At 37.6% G+C, this 18,318-nt stretch overlaps 1 protein-coding gene across 2 annotated transcripts in view; it reads left to right on the top strand.

Moving 5' to 3' along the window:
- ptpn11b (protein tyrosine phosphatase non-receptor type 11b) overlaps nucleotides 1-18,318 on the top strand; it is a 181,572-nt gene that overhangs the window by 36,503 nt on the left and 126,751 nt on the right. Inside the window, exon 1 of one of the 2 annotated variants that reach the window (XM_028807848.2) lies at nucleotides 15,920-16,220. The exons of the other annotated variant lie outside the window; for it this stretch is intronic. Coding sequence (XP_028663681.1) covers nucleotides 16,213-16,220 — 8 coding nt within the window. The 5' untranslated portion in view covers nucleotides 15,920-16,212. Of the gene's footprint in view, nucleotides 1-15,919; nucleotides 16,221-18,318 lie in introns of those variants that run through there. 2 annotated transcript variants of the gene reach the window in all.

Below are 18,318 nucleotides of genomic sequence, written 5' to 3'. Positions count from 1 at the left end.
CAGGTGTGAAAAAACGCTGTAAACAAAGAATGCTTTCAGAAATATAAATAATGATTGTTTATTGTTATCAATTTACAAAATGCAAAGTGAGCAAACAAAAGAAAAATCTAAATCAAATCAATATTTGGTGTTACTAACTTTTGCCTTCAAACCAGCATCAATTCTTATAGGTACACTTGCACAAAGTCAGGGATTTTGTAGGATTATAGTCAGGTGTTTGATCAACCAATTGTACCAAACGGGTGCTAATGATCATCAATGTCACACGTAGGTTGAAACAGTCATTCACTGAAACAGAAACAGCTGTGTAGGAGGCTTAAAACTGGGTGAGGAACAGACAAACTCTGCTACCAAGGTGAGGTTGTGGAAGTTTCATGTCATGGCAAGATTGAGCACAGCAACAAGACACAAGGTAGTTATACTGCGTCAGCAAGGTCTCTCCCAGACAAAGATTTCAAAGCAGACTGGGGTTTCAAGATGTGCCATACCTCCGACATGGAAACAAGGCCAAGCGACTCAAGTATGCACAAAAACATAGGAACTGGGGTGCAGAAAAATGGCAGCAGGTGCTCTGGACTGATGAGTCAAAATTTGAAATATTTGGCTGTAGCAGAAGGCAGTTTGTTCGTCGAAGGGCTGGAGAGCGGTACAATAATGAGTGTCCGCAGGCAACAGTGAAACATGGTGGAGGTTCCTTGAACATTTGGGGCTGCATTTCTGCAAATGGAGTTGGAGATTTGGTCAGGTCAATGCTGAGAAATACAGGCAGATACTTATCCATCATGCAATACCATCAGGGAGGCGTATGATTGGCCCCAAATTTATTCTGCAGCAGGACAACGACCCCAAACATACAGCCAAAGTCATTAAGGACTATCTTCAGCGTAAAGAAGAACAAGAAGTCCTGGAAGTGATGGTATGGCCCCCACAGAGCCCTGATCTCAACATCATCGAGTGTGTCTGGGATTACATGAAGAGACGGAAAGATGTGAGGAAGCCTACATCCACAGAAGATCTGTGGTTAGTTCTCCAAGATGTTTGGAACAACCTACCAGCCGAGTTCCTTCAAAAACTGTGTGCAAGTGTACCTAGAAGAATTGATGCTGTTTTGAAGGCAAAGGGTGGTCACACCAAATATTGATTTGATTTAGATTTCTCTTTTGTTCATTCACTGCATTTTGTTGATTGATTAAAATAAATGGTTAACACTTCCATTTTTGAAAGCATTCTTTGTTTACAGCATTTTTTCACACCTGCCTGAAACTTTTGCACAGTACTAATTATATATATATATATATATATATATATATATATATATATATATATACAGGCAGTCCCTGGGTTACGTACGAGATAGGGACATAAAACTTTTGCACAGTACTGTATATAAACGACTTTTGGTAGAGCAATCAAGGGTAAAAATTGCTAATAAATATACCATACTCTTGAGTTGTTACCCAACCTTAATTATTTGTGTGGGCTGCATAAAAAGGATCAGCATTATTCTTTAAAATAATACTTATGTGAAATTCAGTCTTCCAGGCGTTTTCTTATCAATTTTTAGTTGGTGGATAGAGATGTATTGGATGGACAGCTTGGTTTTTGTCAGGGATAATACTGGAAAAGAGCACACATGACAAAGTATTCTGTGCCTGGCTCTTTAGCTGCCTTCCCTCGGGCCTGGAGTAATTCATGTTGTCGCTCATGACTAGGGGAGATTAATTATATTTGTTGTAGGTCATTAGTAATTGAGACAGAAGAACATGGTACCATTTGTCAATATAATAACTTGGCTGTTGTAACTGGACTCTTAATTAGTATTAATTTCTAGCCTTGGGATAGCCTCTGAAGTACCATTTGAACATATGATTCTTTGCCTGTTTCCTGGGTTCAGCTTTCTCAGGTGGTTCTTGGACAGTAAGAAAACTAGTCAGCAAAACTTCTAGTTAAGTAATATATAGTAATTAGGACACCTTTCAGAAATATTCAGCTGTTTGCTTTTGTATGTGATCATGGTAATTCTAATTAACATGTGAATTTCCCCTTGGGATTAATAAAGTATCCATCCATCTATCCATCCATCCATCTATCCATCCATCTATCTATCCATCTATCCATCCCAGCATATTAGAATTGTTTAAGGAAATTATAAAACTATTTTTAGTGCTCCTTCATTATTTTTCATGTTTCATTTGCACTTTTTATATTGTCATTATTATTTGGCATTTTTTTGGTATTGTTTCAAAGTGAGCATAAAGATGAGAAATAATCAGTACAATTTAGTTTTATAGTATTTTTCATTTTGATATAACTTTATACACTGAGGACAGGTATATTTTGCAGCATTAAAAGATATTCAGACCTAGACCTATGTAGCAGTTCTAATATCTGCAGTGTGCCATTTGTTGAAATGTAAAATCAATGCTTTGCATGGGTATATGCATAAGTAAACTTGTTTCATTCGATGGAATACCACAAATGTTAGCACTGTTGCACAGAGAGATTCCTGTGCCAAATGCAGTCCCTGTGTTTTGGTTTTCATAATATAACAGAGAGAATTCAGCTCAATATGAAATCTGCAGGGCGGCACGGTGGCACAGTGGGTAGCGCTGCTGCCTCGTAGATGTTCTCCTCGTGTCATGCGTGGGTTTTCTCTGGGCGCTCCGGTTTCCTACCACAGTCCAAAGACATGCAGGTTAGGTGGATTGGCAATTCTAAATTGGCCCTGGTGTGTGCTTGGTGTGTGGGTGTGTTTGTGTGTGTCCTGTGGTGGGTTGGCACCCTGCCCGGGATTGGTTCCTGCCTTGTGCCCTGTGTTGGCTGGGATTGGCTCCAGCAGACCCCCGTGACCCTGTGTTCGGATTCAGCGGGTTGGAGAATGGATGGATGGATGAAATGTGCATTTCACATGTATTATCATATTAAGGTCAACTTTTCCAGCACACTACATACTAAGATTTCTCTTCAACTCCAACTAACAGGAGTGTTTGATGGCTGATACAGTATATACTGAATCTAGTATACTATTTGTAAACTAATGTGATTAAAAAGAAGGCAGAAAGGGAATAAGTTGCTGCTAAAATCACTTGTCAAATTCAGCTGTATTGTTGGCATGCTCATCTGCATTCTTTGTTTACTCCCTTCCTACTCTCCAAAGTTCATTTTATGTGAGCTCCAACAAAACTCTGTGAGGAAAAAAGAAAACTTTATTTTAAATCCTTAAAGTAGAAAAGTAAGGAGATATAAACAGTCATAAGATGTTTGCTTTTCTCATGTGGTTAATTTACAGTAATCCCTCGCTATACCGCGCTTCGCCTTTCGCGGCTTCACTCCATCGCGGATTTTATATGTAAGCATATTTAAATATATATCGTGGATTTTTCGCTGCTTTGCGGGTTTCTGCGGACAATGGGTCTTTTAATTTCTGGTACATGCTTCCTCAGTTGGTTTGCCCAGTTGATTTCATACAAGGGACGCTATTGGCAGATGGCTGAGAAGCTACCCAGCTTACTTTTCTCTATCTCTCTTGCACTGACTTTCTCTGATCCTGACGTAGGGGGTGTGAGCAGGGGGGCTGTTCGCACACCTAGACGATACGGACGCTCGTCTAAAAATGCTGAACGATTATCTTCACGTTGCTATCTTTTGTGCAGCTGCTTCCTGAAACACATGCTGCACGGTGCTTCGCATACTTAAAAGCTCGAAGGGCACGTATTGATTTTTGATTGAAAAACAAACTCTGTCTCTCTCTCTCTCTTTGTCTGCTCCTGACGGAGGGGGTGTGAGCTGCCGCCTTCAACAGCTTTGTGCCGCGGTGCTTCGCATACTTAAAAGCAGCCCTATTGATTTGTTTGCTCTTTTCTCTATCTCTGTGACAGCCTGTGCTCCTGACATGCACTCCTTTGAAGAGGAAGATATGTTTGCATTCTTTTAATTGTGAGACTGAACTGTCATCTCTGTCTTGTCATGGAGCACAGTTTAAACTTTTGAAAAAGAGACAAATGTTTGTTTGCAGTGTTTGAATAACGTTCCTGTCTCTCTACAACCTCCTGTGTTTCTGCGCAAATCTGTGACCCAAGCATGACAATATAAAAATAACCATATAAACATATGGTTTCTACTTCGCGGATTTTCTTATTTCGCGGGTGGCTCTGGAACGCAACCCCCGCGATTTAGGAGGGATTACTGTACATGAAACTTTTATCAGTATTCAAGTACTGAATAGTTTTCAGATTATGAAAATTGCACAGTGTACTAATGTGTGTGTTTGTATCGTGTAACATAACACTGTTCTCTCAGCCTTTCAAAATTGCTGAGACACTCAAAATACACTTACAAAATGTGTATATATTTAATTAGGTGGAATTTAGTCTTAATAGTTTCTTACTAGATAAAAGAAGTATTTTTTGTCAGTCTAAGAATTTTATTTCACCTTTTAACCTGCAGTCAAATAAAAGGAGAAAAGTGCATTGCCTTATACCACTGAATTGAATTTTAATAATTAATAAATGTAACCATTACAAAATTGTAATTCGATATCGTGACCAGAGTATCAGAATAATAAAGATAGATAGATAGATAAAACTTCATTTGTCCCCAGAGGTAAATTTGGCTTTTTACAGAAGCTCGATAGTGTGTGTGAATCTATCTATGTGCTGAACATACACCAGAATGACTAAAAAGCAAGAAAATTGAAAAGAAAGAACACTTCTGACTTGGCAGTCATGGTTACAGTGAGGCATTATGCAGACATATTGTTGTTGGTATAAAGGAGCCCTAGTAGCGTTTCTTGACACACGTCTGCAAAATGACTTATTGGCTGAAAGCCCACAGTGTTTGTGTATCAGATAGACAACATGCAATATTGTTTATAAAGGTACTCAGTTTTGTTTTAATTCTCCTCTTTTGCTACTACCTGTGCTACTAGGGTCCAGAGTGCACACCATAGCTGACCTTGCCTTTTTAATTAACTTGTTGATTTGGTGGGCCTCTCTTGATTTGATGGTACCAACCCAGTACACCACAGCTTAGAAAATCGCACTGGCGAGTTGTTGATGTCTCTTCCCATGTCAAAGGAACATAATCACCCAAGGAAAACGAGCCTTCTCTACCCATTCATACATAATTCCTCTGTGTTCTGAGACCAATCCAACTTGTCATTAATGTGGACCCCTAAGTACTTGTAGGAGTGAACCGCATTGTTTGACGTATGCACGTTAAATTGGATGTATTGACATGAGAGTATCATTGTTGTATTCTCCTAATGAAGATGAAAAAATGATACATAGATTTATACAGTATCATGTATGGTTTTGAAGAAAAATAAATGTTACATGAAAAGATTGCACAATTTCGCTAATCTTATATATATATATATATATATATATATATATATATATATATATATATATATATATATATAAGTAGTACTAGGGTGTTGTACCGTGTTAGCCATTATGAATGTAGAGAAAAGCCAAGCAAAATGACACCTTCTATTGCTTGGCTTTTTTCTCTCTCTCTCTCTCTCTCTCTCTCTGTGTGTGTGTGTGTGTGTGTGTGTGTGTGTGTGTGTGTGTGTGTGTGTGTGTGTATATATATATATATATATATATATATATATATATTATACAGGTGCTGGTCATAAAATTAGAATATCATGACAAAGTTGATTTATTTCAGTAATTCCATTCAAAAAGTGAAACTTGTATATTAGATTCATTCATTACACACAGACTGATGTATTTCAAATGTTTATTTCTTTTAATGTTGGTGATTATAACTGACAACTAATGAAAGTCCAAAATTCAGTATCTCGGAAAATCAGAATATTGTGAAAAGGTTCAATATTGAAGACACCTGGTGCCACTCTAATCAGCTAATTAACTCAAAACACCTGCAAAAGCCTTTAAATGGTCTTTCAGTCTAGTTCTGTAGGCTACACAATCATGGGGAAGACTGCTGACTTGACAGTTGTCCAAAAGACGACCATTGACACCTTGCACAAGGAGGGCAAGACACAAAAGGTCATTGCTAAAGAGGCTGGCTGTTCACAGAGCTCTGTGTCCAAGCACATTAATAGAGAGGCGAAGGGAAGGACAAGATGTGGTAGAAAAAAGTGTACAAGCAATAAGGATAACCGCACCCTGGAGAGGATTGTGAAACAAAACCCATTCAAAAAATGTGGGGGAGAGTCACAAAGAGTGGACTGCAGCTGGAGTCAGTGCTTCAAGAACCACCACGCACAGACGTATGCAAGACATGGGTTTCAGCTGTCGCATTCCTTGTGTCAAGCCACTCTTGAAAAAGAGACAGCGTCAGAAGCGTCTCGCCTGGGCTAAAGACAAAAAGGGCTGGACTGCTGCTTTCTGATGAAAGTAAATTTTGCATTTCCTTTGGAAATCAAGGTCCCAGAGTCTGGAGGAAGAGAGGAGAGGCACAGAATCCACGTTGCGTGAGGTCCAGTGTAAAGTTTCCACAGTCAGTGATGGTTTGGGTTGCCATGTCATCTGCTGGTGTTGGTTCATTGTGTTTTCTGAGGTCCAAGGTCAACGCAGCCGTCTACCAGGAAGTTTTAGAGCACTTCTTGCTTCCTGCTGCTGACAAACTTCTATGGCGATGCAGATTTCATTTTCCAACAGGACCTGGCACCTGCACACAGTGCCAAAGCTACCAGTACCTGGTTTAAGGACCATGGTATCCCTGTTCTTGATTGGCCAGCAAACTCGCCTGACCTTAACCCCATAGAAAATCTATGGGGTATTGTGAAGAGGAAGATGCAATACGCCAGACCCAACAATTCAGAAGAGCTGAAGGCCACTATCAGAGCAACATGGGCTCTCCTAACACCTGAGCCGTGCCACAGACTGATCGACTCCATGCCACGCTGCAGTAATCCAGACCAGGCAGAGGCTGTAATAAAAATCAAAAGGTGCTTCAACTGAGCATTAGTTTAAGGGGTGTAAACACTAATGCAATCAGGTTTTTGTATGATTTTTTTTTCCCCCCTCTTTTCACTAAAACAGTTTCTGATTTGTTTTCAGCTTCTTTGTATAGATTGCAATTTTGTAATAGGTGAAATAAGTTTTGATAGGGTTTATATTGGTTTTATATATTTATTATATTTTTTATATCGGCGGCTTGGGCGCCTTCCAATCAGCGAGTCAACGTTGTTCTGAAGCATCTCATCACAGGGGTCTTCACCTCTCTCAGACAACACTGCATCAACAGCAACCTTTTCTGCTATGTGTTTGATGGAGTCTCCATGGAACCAGCTTTTGATAAGGTGCAGCAGGTCCTGCAGCTGTCCTCAGATGGGCTGATTAGGATCGATATGCCAGAACTGGAACTTACGCCCCTTGGCTAGGGAGCTCCTGGCAGTATGATGAAAAATCTGCTGCTTCAGAAAATCATAATCATCAAATCTCTCGAGGGAAGTTTTTCATAATCTGCAGGGCATCTCTGGACAAAAACGGGGAGACGATGGCAGCCCAGTTTTGTCTGTCCCAGCATGTCAATGTAGCTGTCTTTCAAAGAAGAAGAGGAAAATCTCAGGGTTGTCAACAGCGGCCATCTTCACAAGCAAGTCCGTGGGAAGGGCAGCAAGAGGAGCCGGTACATCCTCCAGCCCTACTGGAAGATATGTATATGTTTTTTAACATACCTGCCTTTTCTGTCCTTAAAAAGTAAAATATCAAGAGGTTATCCAGCTTAATTAAGAGCTCCATAAATCTTTCATAGCTTTTTTCCATTAGAATCTAGACATCTTATTAGAGAAGAGAAGCAGTTGCCATAGCTGTTTATCAATGGTAGCAGTGACTAGTTTGCAGGATTTCATTCCAAATTATTTGCTGTTTTTTTTTCTTTGCTAGAAACTCAGAGATTTTGTTTAATTTAACAGTATCTTTTTATTGCTGGCATTTATTATTTAATTTAATGGCTTGTAGTTTGTTGTGATCGGTTTCAATAGTATAATTTTCAGATGCATTTTATAGAAATATTTCTTTCTGCAAAGGAGTTTACTCTACTTGTTCTGTACGTTCTGGAACACAGCACATTTTGTTACTTTTTCCAGCAACTAAAATATGCAAACATTTAATAGCATGTTCCATTAACCACATTCATCATTTTCCAATTAAGAAATTAAATGAAAAGTTTGTAGGCACAGCTGTGTTGTCATTGAAATGAACTATGTCAGGCAGTATTTACAGAATGATTAAATGCAACAATTCAGTAAGAAAATTGTACAGTGCACTTCTGCATGATGTAGCACTATGCTTTCATACTATCATGTCATGTATTGCATAGAAGAAACAGAACACTTTACTTTGTAAATGTTCTTTGATGCTTGTTGCATATTTTTCAAAAGGAGTGCTAAGTAGAAGTTGCATTGATGGAAGTATCAATCCATCCATTTTAGGATTCACAATTCAGAATGGCAATAGACCATATCCTATCCCAGTAATTTCACACGCAAGGCAGGAAAAAAACAGGGCGAAACACGTGTCGCGTACTCTTTGCATTATTTGACAGTAAAACAATTTTCAACCATTCTATGATCTGCTTCTCACAACTGAAAGAGGGCACCGTGGCGGATGTTAGCCGACTTGCTGACCAACCACAAGCGTTACCTGGTAGGTAACCACCCATACAATCAGATTGTAATTCAGACTATGAATGCCATTAATGTAATTATCCCGATCTACATGCTGTCAAATGAACGAACCACACGCCGTGGCGCAACGTTAGGGGCTTCGCCTCTAGCGCTGACGTCCGAGGTTCGATTCCCGAGAGGGAGTACAGTGAGTGTGTACGCCTGATGAGCCCAGAATTAGGGCTAAACACGTGTCGCGTACTCTTTGCCCCCAGGACCGAAGTCAGGAAGCACTGGCTTAGAGCAAAACCTGGCCCAGGAACCAGTTCTTTGCAAGGTAGTCTTTCCCACTTACTCATGTATCAGGCCTGTTTTTAGCTATGAATTAACCTATCTGCATGTTTTTGGAATGTGGTCTGAAAACCAGAGTACCTACTTAATTTAAATATTCATTATAAATATGGATGCTTCATGTTTTTCAGTGTCACCTGACAGTTTTCAACCACATTTTATGCTGTAGCCTGACATTTTGTGACACTAATTCATAAACGTTAGTGTTCATTAATATTTTTGTGTGATATTCAGTGGTATTTGTGAAGTATGGGGCCAGTGGTGCATAGATCCACCAGATGTTGCACAAAGTGAGTAATACTCTTCCCTATGTAATTAAACTTATTATTAAAATGTTTAATGCCACCTTCCACTTTGCCTTCTTAAGCAGTTTTTTCCAGTGTTCCATCATATGCTTTAGTGTAATTTTTTATCTAGAAAAATACTGCTTTTGTGTGTGAAAATCTTTGTCTTAGGAGCTACACGTGTAGCTTGTTACTAGCTTATGGTGTTGCCATTTCAGTTTATGGCAATATATTTTCGTGGGCAGAGAGTCGTTGTATAGCTCTTAGTTTACTTAATGTTTGAATCTGTATTGCAGAATTTTGAGAAGTGCTTGAAATGTCAGAAGGAATTACAATGATCTATTGCTAATTCAGACAGACCATGCAGCAGCATCCAATTGTTTTTTTTTTTTTTGTGAGGCATATATTTTATGAACATTTCTAGTCATTAGCAAAAGTGGGACAGATTATTAATGTTAATGTTAGATACATCTGCTAATACAAAGGAAAATTCTTCTATGGCCATACCAGACTTTTCATACCAATAACACCACTGTTGATCATGCCTCATTATTTTCAGTGTTATTGAACATTTTTCTGTATGTAGTCTTGTATTGCTTGGCAGTTTTTAGTGAAGTGGTTAATAATTTTTACTGTTCATTGGATGTATTTAGTGTTTTAGTGTTTTGGTTGAACATCATCAGATTACTCTCATTGTTTTCTATGATCATTGAATATTTTTTTTTGTGTTGTTTAATGATTTTTCGGTGTTGTTTGACAGTTGACAGCACAGTGTCTTTGTACACAGGCTTTCTAATTTTAAGTGCTAATTTAAAGTGTTTGTGGCACTGCTTCATTATGCTTAGAATTCATTTGAATTTTCAGTGCCGATGCATTTACAGTGTTACATAATGGTCTTCATTATTATTTTATAATTTTAAGAAATCACTTGTACTTTGCTACACTGCTGTTTTGGTGGAGTATTTATTAACAAAGCATCTTCATTATTTACATGGATAATTTTCATATTTTAAAGCTCTTACATGTGTCCTATATTGTTTTTATATTGTTGTATACTGCTGTAATTTGTATTGCTTAATAGTTTTCAGCCATTATTTTTTGTTTTTCATGATTTTTGTGACTATGTTCACTTGAATATATGCTTTCTCTCTCTGTCTTCCGGTATGTACTGTTTGTATTTATGTCTGTATGTTTTGAGAGTAAAGTCTTGAAGGGGGTATTGTATGTGCTATTTTGAAAGTAACCATAAATTAGCTCCTTTGCATAAAATATGTGAATTACCAATTTCCCAGCATTTGTAGTTTATACTGTTTGATTTTTGTTTCAAAATCGCATGTTACATGAGTGCTGGAAAACAAAATCAAGTTGAGTGGAACATAATTTCAGAAATTTATTCTTGTGCAGTCAAATATGTACCAGGAGTCTCCTTCATATGTCACACTCGAGATGTATGTACATAAGTAATTAGATGATAGTATGGGTCTTTTCACATTAATATTAATATTTTGTCATTTGATGACATTGGTGGAGTTTTTGCCAGTAACACATTTTATGTGTTAGTTTCACTTAGTTTAGTTTCTTATGCATGTCTTCAGAACTTCCGTATTCAGTGTGGATGTGGCATTGATTATTCTTAAGCTTTCTCCTAAGAAAACTTGACGAATAAATATTATGTAAGTTGTTCTGAAACATAAACAAATAATCTGTATAACTTTAAAGAATATCTTGATTGATTGATTGCCACTCTTTAAAAGGACACATTATGATTGTCATTTATTTATTTATTAATCTTTATTGCTATTCTTTAAAGAGTACTCTTTAGTTGATGATTACAGTATCTCTGTTTGGCTCTCCAGACATGCCAGGATGAAATCCACCCCTTCCCATGGCTAAGGCATTACACAGAGTTTATTCAAACTATTTGATCCAAAGACAAATCAAGATTTAGCTGCTTTGTGTACGCTAAAAATAACTGTAGCATCTCTGAGATTCATTTGCTGTAATCTGTCCACAATAATTATAGAGCTGGCATATCTTCAAAGCAGAAAGACCATATTCCCCATATATTCCCCTCGGTTGTGCTTAAAATAACCTGACTGTACTTAGCACCGTGTTATGTAAGAGTGAAAGGCATGCTGGTGTACAGCAGGCGATTTCTTTCAAGCGTATGATCTGCATCTGCTGCTTATACTTTATCATACTCTGTGAAAAAGAAAATCTTATTTAAAGATATAAACTTGACTGTTGTTCTCATTCCTCTGCTTCAGTTGTATTTCTACAGGTTCCACACTGTACAAATCTGAAAGCCATCCTTGTTCAGGCTTTTTTACCACACATGCTCTTCTTCCATTTATTTCTTTAAATTTGAATGGCCTGTCTTTTTTATGTACTCCTGTATAACAACTCTGATTCAACAGGATATTCTCTTGACGTTGTAATGTTGCTTATTTTGTTGGTTACATTTCTGTAAATAAGTAAGCTCACACATCTGTCTGCCTTGTTTTGGGAGATACTGCTAATATAGGCAATATTAAAGCAGTTATTGATTCCTGTTTCAGCAGAAAGTTCGCACAGAGTCTGGATGCCCGCATATTCATCCTTCTCTGTTTTAACTGTATCACACTTCACATTTTCAGGATTTCACACGTGAATGTTGGTCCTGCACTCTCAGGCTCTTATTACTGAAGAAAATAGACAAATATGTTGTATCGGTTTTACCTTAACTTCTGTTTAAATTGACTGCAGTAACTTAAAAAGGTGTTTCCTGCTTCTGTTTATTATCATGTTATTTTTAATGTGACATTTCCTGTGCCTATTTGTTCACATAAGAAGTTAAAGAAGTTAAAAATAGTAATAATAATATTTTTTTATCTCTTGCGTGATTCTTGGGCCTTAGATCTTTACATTCGGCTCTTGTCAGAATTTTCTTTCTAAGGAGTATCTTTTCAGCTATTAAGACATCTTCAGAGCAGGTAATACTATCAGGAACTAGCTGATTACCCAGTGGCTTCGCTCACTGAGGGCAAGGGAAAAAAATAAGTATAGTATTTATAAAATAAGTTTGTTAATTGCCAATTTTATTTTTCAACAAATAAAGAGCACTTACAATAACATAGAAATCAGTATAAACAACATTATTAACATCATTATCATATGGGAATATGAAGTAATATATAAGAAGCACATTGCATATAAATATAAATTATTAAACAGTAAAATCTTCTATAATACGCTACCGTGGCTGTTCGTTTGTCTGTCCAGGATTTTAAATCACCTGTAGCTCGCAAACCATTTCACCTGTTGACTTCAGCCAATACTAAACAATGACCAAACACTGAAAAATGTATTTCCTGAACCTCCCCTCCTGGCATACAGACAACCACCAAACCTTCAACAATTAATTGTCCGAGGCTCCCTAAGTGAAACAACAGAAAATGGCACATCTCCATGCCTACAGAAAAGATGCAAAACATGTGCCCACATCTATGATACAGACCGTATAGTTATACCACACTGCCGACTTGAACATCACATCAAGGGATCATTTTCCTGCAGATCATCTAATGTAGTCTACCTAATTTTCTGCATGAAATGTCCTGACACTGCACTCTATGTGGGAGAAACTGGACAAACACTCCGCCAGAGAATGAACTTACACAGGTTCCACATTAAACATGGCAACACAGATGTTCCTGTGGCGGCCCACTTCAACAGCCATGGACACTGTGAGAAGGACTTTAAGGTCACAGTGCTTATGGGCAACTTCAAAACACAGCAAGAGAGAAAAGAATGGGAAGTTAAACTCATGCTAAAATTTAATACTTTACAACATGGATTGAATAAAGACCAGAGTTTTATGGCCAGATATGAGGATTGTTTACATCTCTCAGAATAACAGACAACCTGTCTACAGACCCACATTGTTTTGAAAAAACTCATTACAAATTTCAAAAGACTTTGTTGGACAGTTATCTTATACAGAGATCTTGATAATACATTGTTCTTTTCTCTCTTGCTAAATTAACCCTAGCCTGAATGAATCTATTAATTTTTTACATTCAAAATCTCTCATTTAAATTTTTACCAATGTTGTTTCTTGTCCTAGAGTGTGTATATAAACATAGGAAACTTCAGTTTCTGTATTACATCTTGCCTGAAGAAGGGGCCTGAGTTGCCTCGAAAGCTTGCATATTGTAATCTTTCTAGTTAGCCAATAAAAGGTGTCATTTTGCTTGGCTTTTCTCTACATTCATAATGGCTAACACGGTACAGCACCCTAGTACTACCTATTGACTTGAAATTTGGTACACATATACTACGTGATATCCACTATCCGCTTTCGGGGTGATGATTTTATTACTCTTTTTATCTTTATTTTATTTTATTGTAGAATCAACTCTCGGCAGCGCGCAGCAGGGCAGCCGTTCTCATTCCCTACCACCTCTGCTTATCATTCTTGAGGTAGATTGAAGACTTAAGTGCCAGATTAAGTGAAAGGTTAAAGAAAACATACTAAGTAATTGCAACACAAAAACTAACATAATCAGTTTTAACGTGAAAAGATGCCGACGAAAGAGAAGCAGCGGGCCGCTAGGGTGGAGTAAAGAAGAGCTTCTCAGGAAGCAGCAAGCACATCAAGCTCTGAGCAAATGAATGCTAAATGTACAGAGAAAGAGGATGAATACTATGAATGCTCAAGTCAAGTGTATTCACTGCACGTTATCGTGCAGTGCGCTGTTACTGGTATTTTGATAAAAGAATTTGAACAACATATAAGAAGCATATAAATTATTAAACAGTAAAACATTAACATTTAAGAAATAAAGATACATTGAGTACTACTGCAGTGCTTTCGGGTAAACTACATTTTTTGTTTGCCCATTACATGCATAAATGTATACATTTTTTGGTGTACCTACCCGAGAACACGTGACATAACTGACCATGGGAGAAGCATGGATTTTAAACACGCGTTGAGTTCATCCACTGGTGTCCCATGTGGAATAACTGGTAATGTTTGACGAAAATCTCCTGAGAGTAAAATGACAGTACCTCCCATTATTTTGGTAGGATCTCTGAGATCTTGCATTGTTCGGTTCAAGGCTTCATAAGCTCTTTTATGTGCCATGGTGCACTCATCCCAAACTATTATCTTTGAATGTTGCAAGACTTTTGCCTTTCCAGAGCAGTTGCGTATGTTGCAAATTGGATTTTCATCGTGAGCAAGGTTTAATGATAATTGCAATGCCGAATGTGCTGTACGGCCGCCAACTAATAATGTAGAAGCGATTCCCCATGAGGCTACAGCCAGAGCTATGTCACCATTCGCTCTCTCGGCAAGAATCAGGTTTATTAAGAATGTTTTTCCTTTTCCTCTGTGGTCATACGTAATTTCCGTTTCAAACGCGAAAAGAATTTTATATATAGATAGATATTGGCACAAGAGGTGTTAAAATGCTTTAAAAAAGCCCTTAGCACCTCCAAAATAAGAAATGGAACTTATGTTAAATTCATACATCTGGAATGGAACCAGATATGAAATAAATATCAACAAGATGTACGGTTAATACAGAATCCACAAATGGGAAGTCCCATTGCTACTAAAATATAAGGGAAAGAGCCCCCAACACTACTAGAAAAGAAAAAAATACTGTGACCTTTAGTTTAGAGCTCTTATCAGTAACAAATATACCAATGACTCAAACTAGTAAAACATTAGTAATGAGACTTCATCATAGCTAAATGATCATAAAAGAATATACAAGTGATGCTACCAATTGAAAATACCTTAGTGCTTTAAAAATAAAAGGTGCAATCTAGATTACACAGAGGTATAATTTGATTGAGGCCCATTCTCTAAATTAAAGGCCAGTAAGTGGAAAGAAGTCAAACACTGCTAAAATAGCAAAAATGAGGGCCTTGTGGCACTATTGTATTTTTGACAAAAATATTAGTGACACTGCTAAAATATTACTCTGCATGTAATGTCCCATAGCAGAAAGAGAAGACGTTTGTACTAAAATATCTATAATGTCTATGTTATAGCCATAATATCAAAGAGCAGAGCTACAGTGCTGATACAATGCTTGAGTAGGATACCCCGTATTGGTAAAGTAGCAAGAAGGAGTCTCTGCAGAAGTATTTGAGAAACAAATCCTGCTGATACTTAGCTATACATTTTATGCAGGTGAGCGCATTAAGTGAACTAACATGGTCTCATTCACGTTGCCATTTGCCAACATTTAGACTTCTTCTTGAAAGCACAGTTCTGTCCCTTTGAATGCATAGACAACAGCATGCCTCCCACTTTCACTCAGCACTTGAAGCCGTTTCTGTGCTTGTTAGCACATCTTCAGTAGAAGCCAATAGACATTTTACTGTTCAGGCATGCATTACATTTTTTAAAACAATCATTATTTTAAATACCATGTTAATAAATAGACCTTATTCCAGATATTTGTTAGCACAAAATATCTGAGTTTATAAAAGAGGACTCTCTTAAATGGTTTGGCAGCAAGATGGTTGAATGAGTTTATTTGACCTATTGCTTTCAAGTGAATCATGATTTTGTTCTCCTTACTTTACAGAAAATTTTCATTTGTTCCCCCCCCTTCCACCCCACCATTTGAAAATAGAGCATTTTCTTTTTTTGTCTGTCTTGCCATCATACCCCAGCTTGCTGAGATAGTACATTAATGAGACTTCCTGTTCCTACACATTACTGTCAGAAGTAAGTGAGGTGGTGTGTCTCTGTCGCTTTACATTTAGCTTGCTAGTTGCAGTCAGACTGATTGCAGAAACTACTATCAGCTGGGCTGCACTCCTTCTTAATCCCAGATTAAACTGCGGCCCCCTCCTCAAACAACCCCCCTCTTCTTCCTACTCACCCCACCCTCCCCCGACCTCTAGCTCTTAACTGTTCTGTGGTTTTTGAGGATTAACGGCTTTGAGTTTGACAGCGCTGGAGACTGACAAGCTGCGGCCAATATGGTGAGGTAAGACCAGGCACTGTTTTTTCATTCCTTAACGTTGTTAAATTCTCCTTTGCTGCCCTTTTGTCTCTACTTTGAGGGCACGATGTGTAGGAGGGACTAGCCAGACTACAGTTCGCTACCACTCCTGAGTCCAGGAGGACTTCCCTCACATGTGTATGTATTATGGAATTTGAAGGTGGGAGGAGAGAGGGAGGGCTCAGAGGTGTTGGATTTAAGTCTCTCGTCATTACCTTGATTTAAAAAAAAAAAAAATGTTTCTTGGTTCCAGTTTAAACAAAGAGTTTAGTTTGTTAAAGCCCAAAAGGGAAAGAGTGAAAGGGGGAAAAGGACCAGTGTTTAAAATTCATAATGCTCCCAGCTACCTTTTTATTATTTCTCCTCTCTCTGACAGACCAGACAGAGCCACTCAGTGTTATTACTTGCTCTTCCCTAAATTAAGGTAAAAAGCTCTCAGTCATGCTCCGCTAACTCATAAATATCAACATTTAAACTCATTTTGGAATTACTTAAACTTTGTACTACTCAGATCTGCTTTGGATTTTCTAATAACATTTTTCAAACAAGAGTGGCATGGTGGTGCTGCCGTGGCTAGCAATGTTGCCTCCCAGCTTTAAGTCCTGAATTTTTAATGTGATCCCGGGACTACCTATGGCCCAGTTTATACAGGTATATTTGTGACTATCTATGAGTTTTACATCAGCTGCTCTGAATATCCTCCAACACTCCAAATGTATGCTAGTGTGCCATGGAATGGACTAGTATTCAGTCCAGCGTTGGTTTGCTCATTGCAATTAAGTGCTGCTGTGGTATATAGATCCCTGTGTCCCTAAACTTTTAGAAAATAACAGATTTTGCAATCCCATTAACCCTTGATTTTTAATGCCGTTAGTAACAGTTTTTCACAGCTCACTTACAATGTTTCATTTTTTTTTTTTTTTTTTGCCAAGCACACATAAAAATTACTTATTTAGTATTTTCTCTTTGAGGTGTCCTCTAAGTAAATTTAAATAATAATTATTGTAGAGCTGTGCAGGGGAAATACTGCACATTATGTAAAATTATTTTCTCAAGCACTTCAGTGAACCCAACATATTACTGTAGTCTTAGCACTCAAGCAGTAGGGTCCTGTCATTATCACAAGGCTAAAATATATGTCTATGTAATTAAAAACTCTTCTTTCTGTAGCGTGGTCATCTTCCAAAGTTTATTTTTATGTAGTTTGTTCCACTGCATCCTGTTCCATTATATTTAGCAAGTCGGTCATTGTTTGCTTCTTTGGTTTTATTTGGCTAGCTGTATTTTTCCATGAGATTTTTGGTTGGTTTAATAAAGTATATAAAGTCTTGGGTAAGGGCGCTTTGGGAAAAACTGACTCAGTAGATTTTTAGTAGACAGTTACACCTGTCAATTTGAGAGTAAGATTGACAACTATCTCACATTCTGTGTTGCTGAGTAAGTGGGTTACTTTGCAGCTCTTATCCGTTAAAGAAATAAACCCAACATGTGGGGTCGTACTGTTTATTCTATTTGTGTAGTTCAGGTCATGGAGTTTAGGTGTCCGTCCAGTTAGCATTAGGTAAAAGGCTGGAACATGCTCTTGATGGGATACCAGTACATCTTGGGGCTAAATAGTTGCCTCTTCATGGCATTTATAACCATAATGTAATATTATGATTTATCAATAAGGGTATTTATTTTCTCAACTGTGTTCAAATGTCTATGTAATTGATTTTCTTCAGGAAGAATTATTAAAGAACATTTATTAACGTAATTAACTGTCTTATTTATACAAAATGAAAACACTTAATAAAAAATAACTATCATTAAGTACTGGTTTGTAAAAAGTTAAATCCCAGTCACAACTTTACTAACTAATGACCATTTTTCAGTAGCTCTCGTTGTTTGGACCTCTAGTCCTTTTGTTTTAATCAAACCGATTTTTATGATCAAAGCCTTACTTGTAACTGAATATTGAGATCAGATCAAGTGATTCATCATTAGGTGTCCCTCATCCTGAGTGTATCTGAAAATAACAGAAAAAAAATATTGCTGCAAAATGACAATTGTGAGAAGCAGTGTTTATTTCTTTATCTATTGA

The sequence above is a fragment of the Erpetoichthys calabaricus genome, chromosome 8 (assembly GCF_900747795.2).
Source record: "Erpetoichthys calabaricus chromosome 8, fErpCal1.3, whole genome shotgun sequence".
In the NCBI taxonomy this organism is placed as follows: Eukaryota; Metazoa; Chordata; class Cladistia; order Polypteriformes; family Polypteridae; genus Erpetoichthys; species Erpetoichthys calabaricus.
This window is presented reverse-complemented; position numbering and strand designations above follow the sequence as displayed.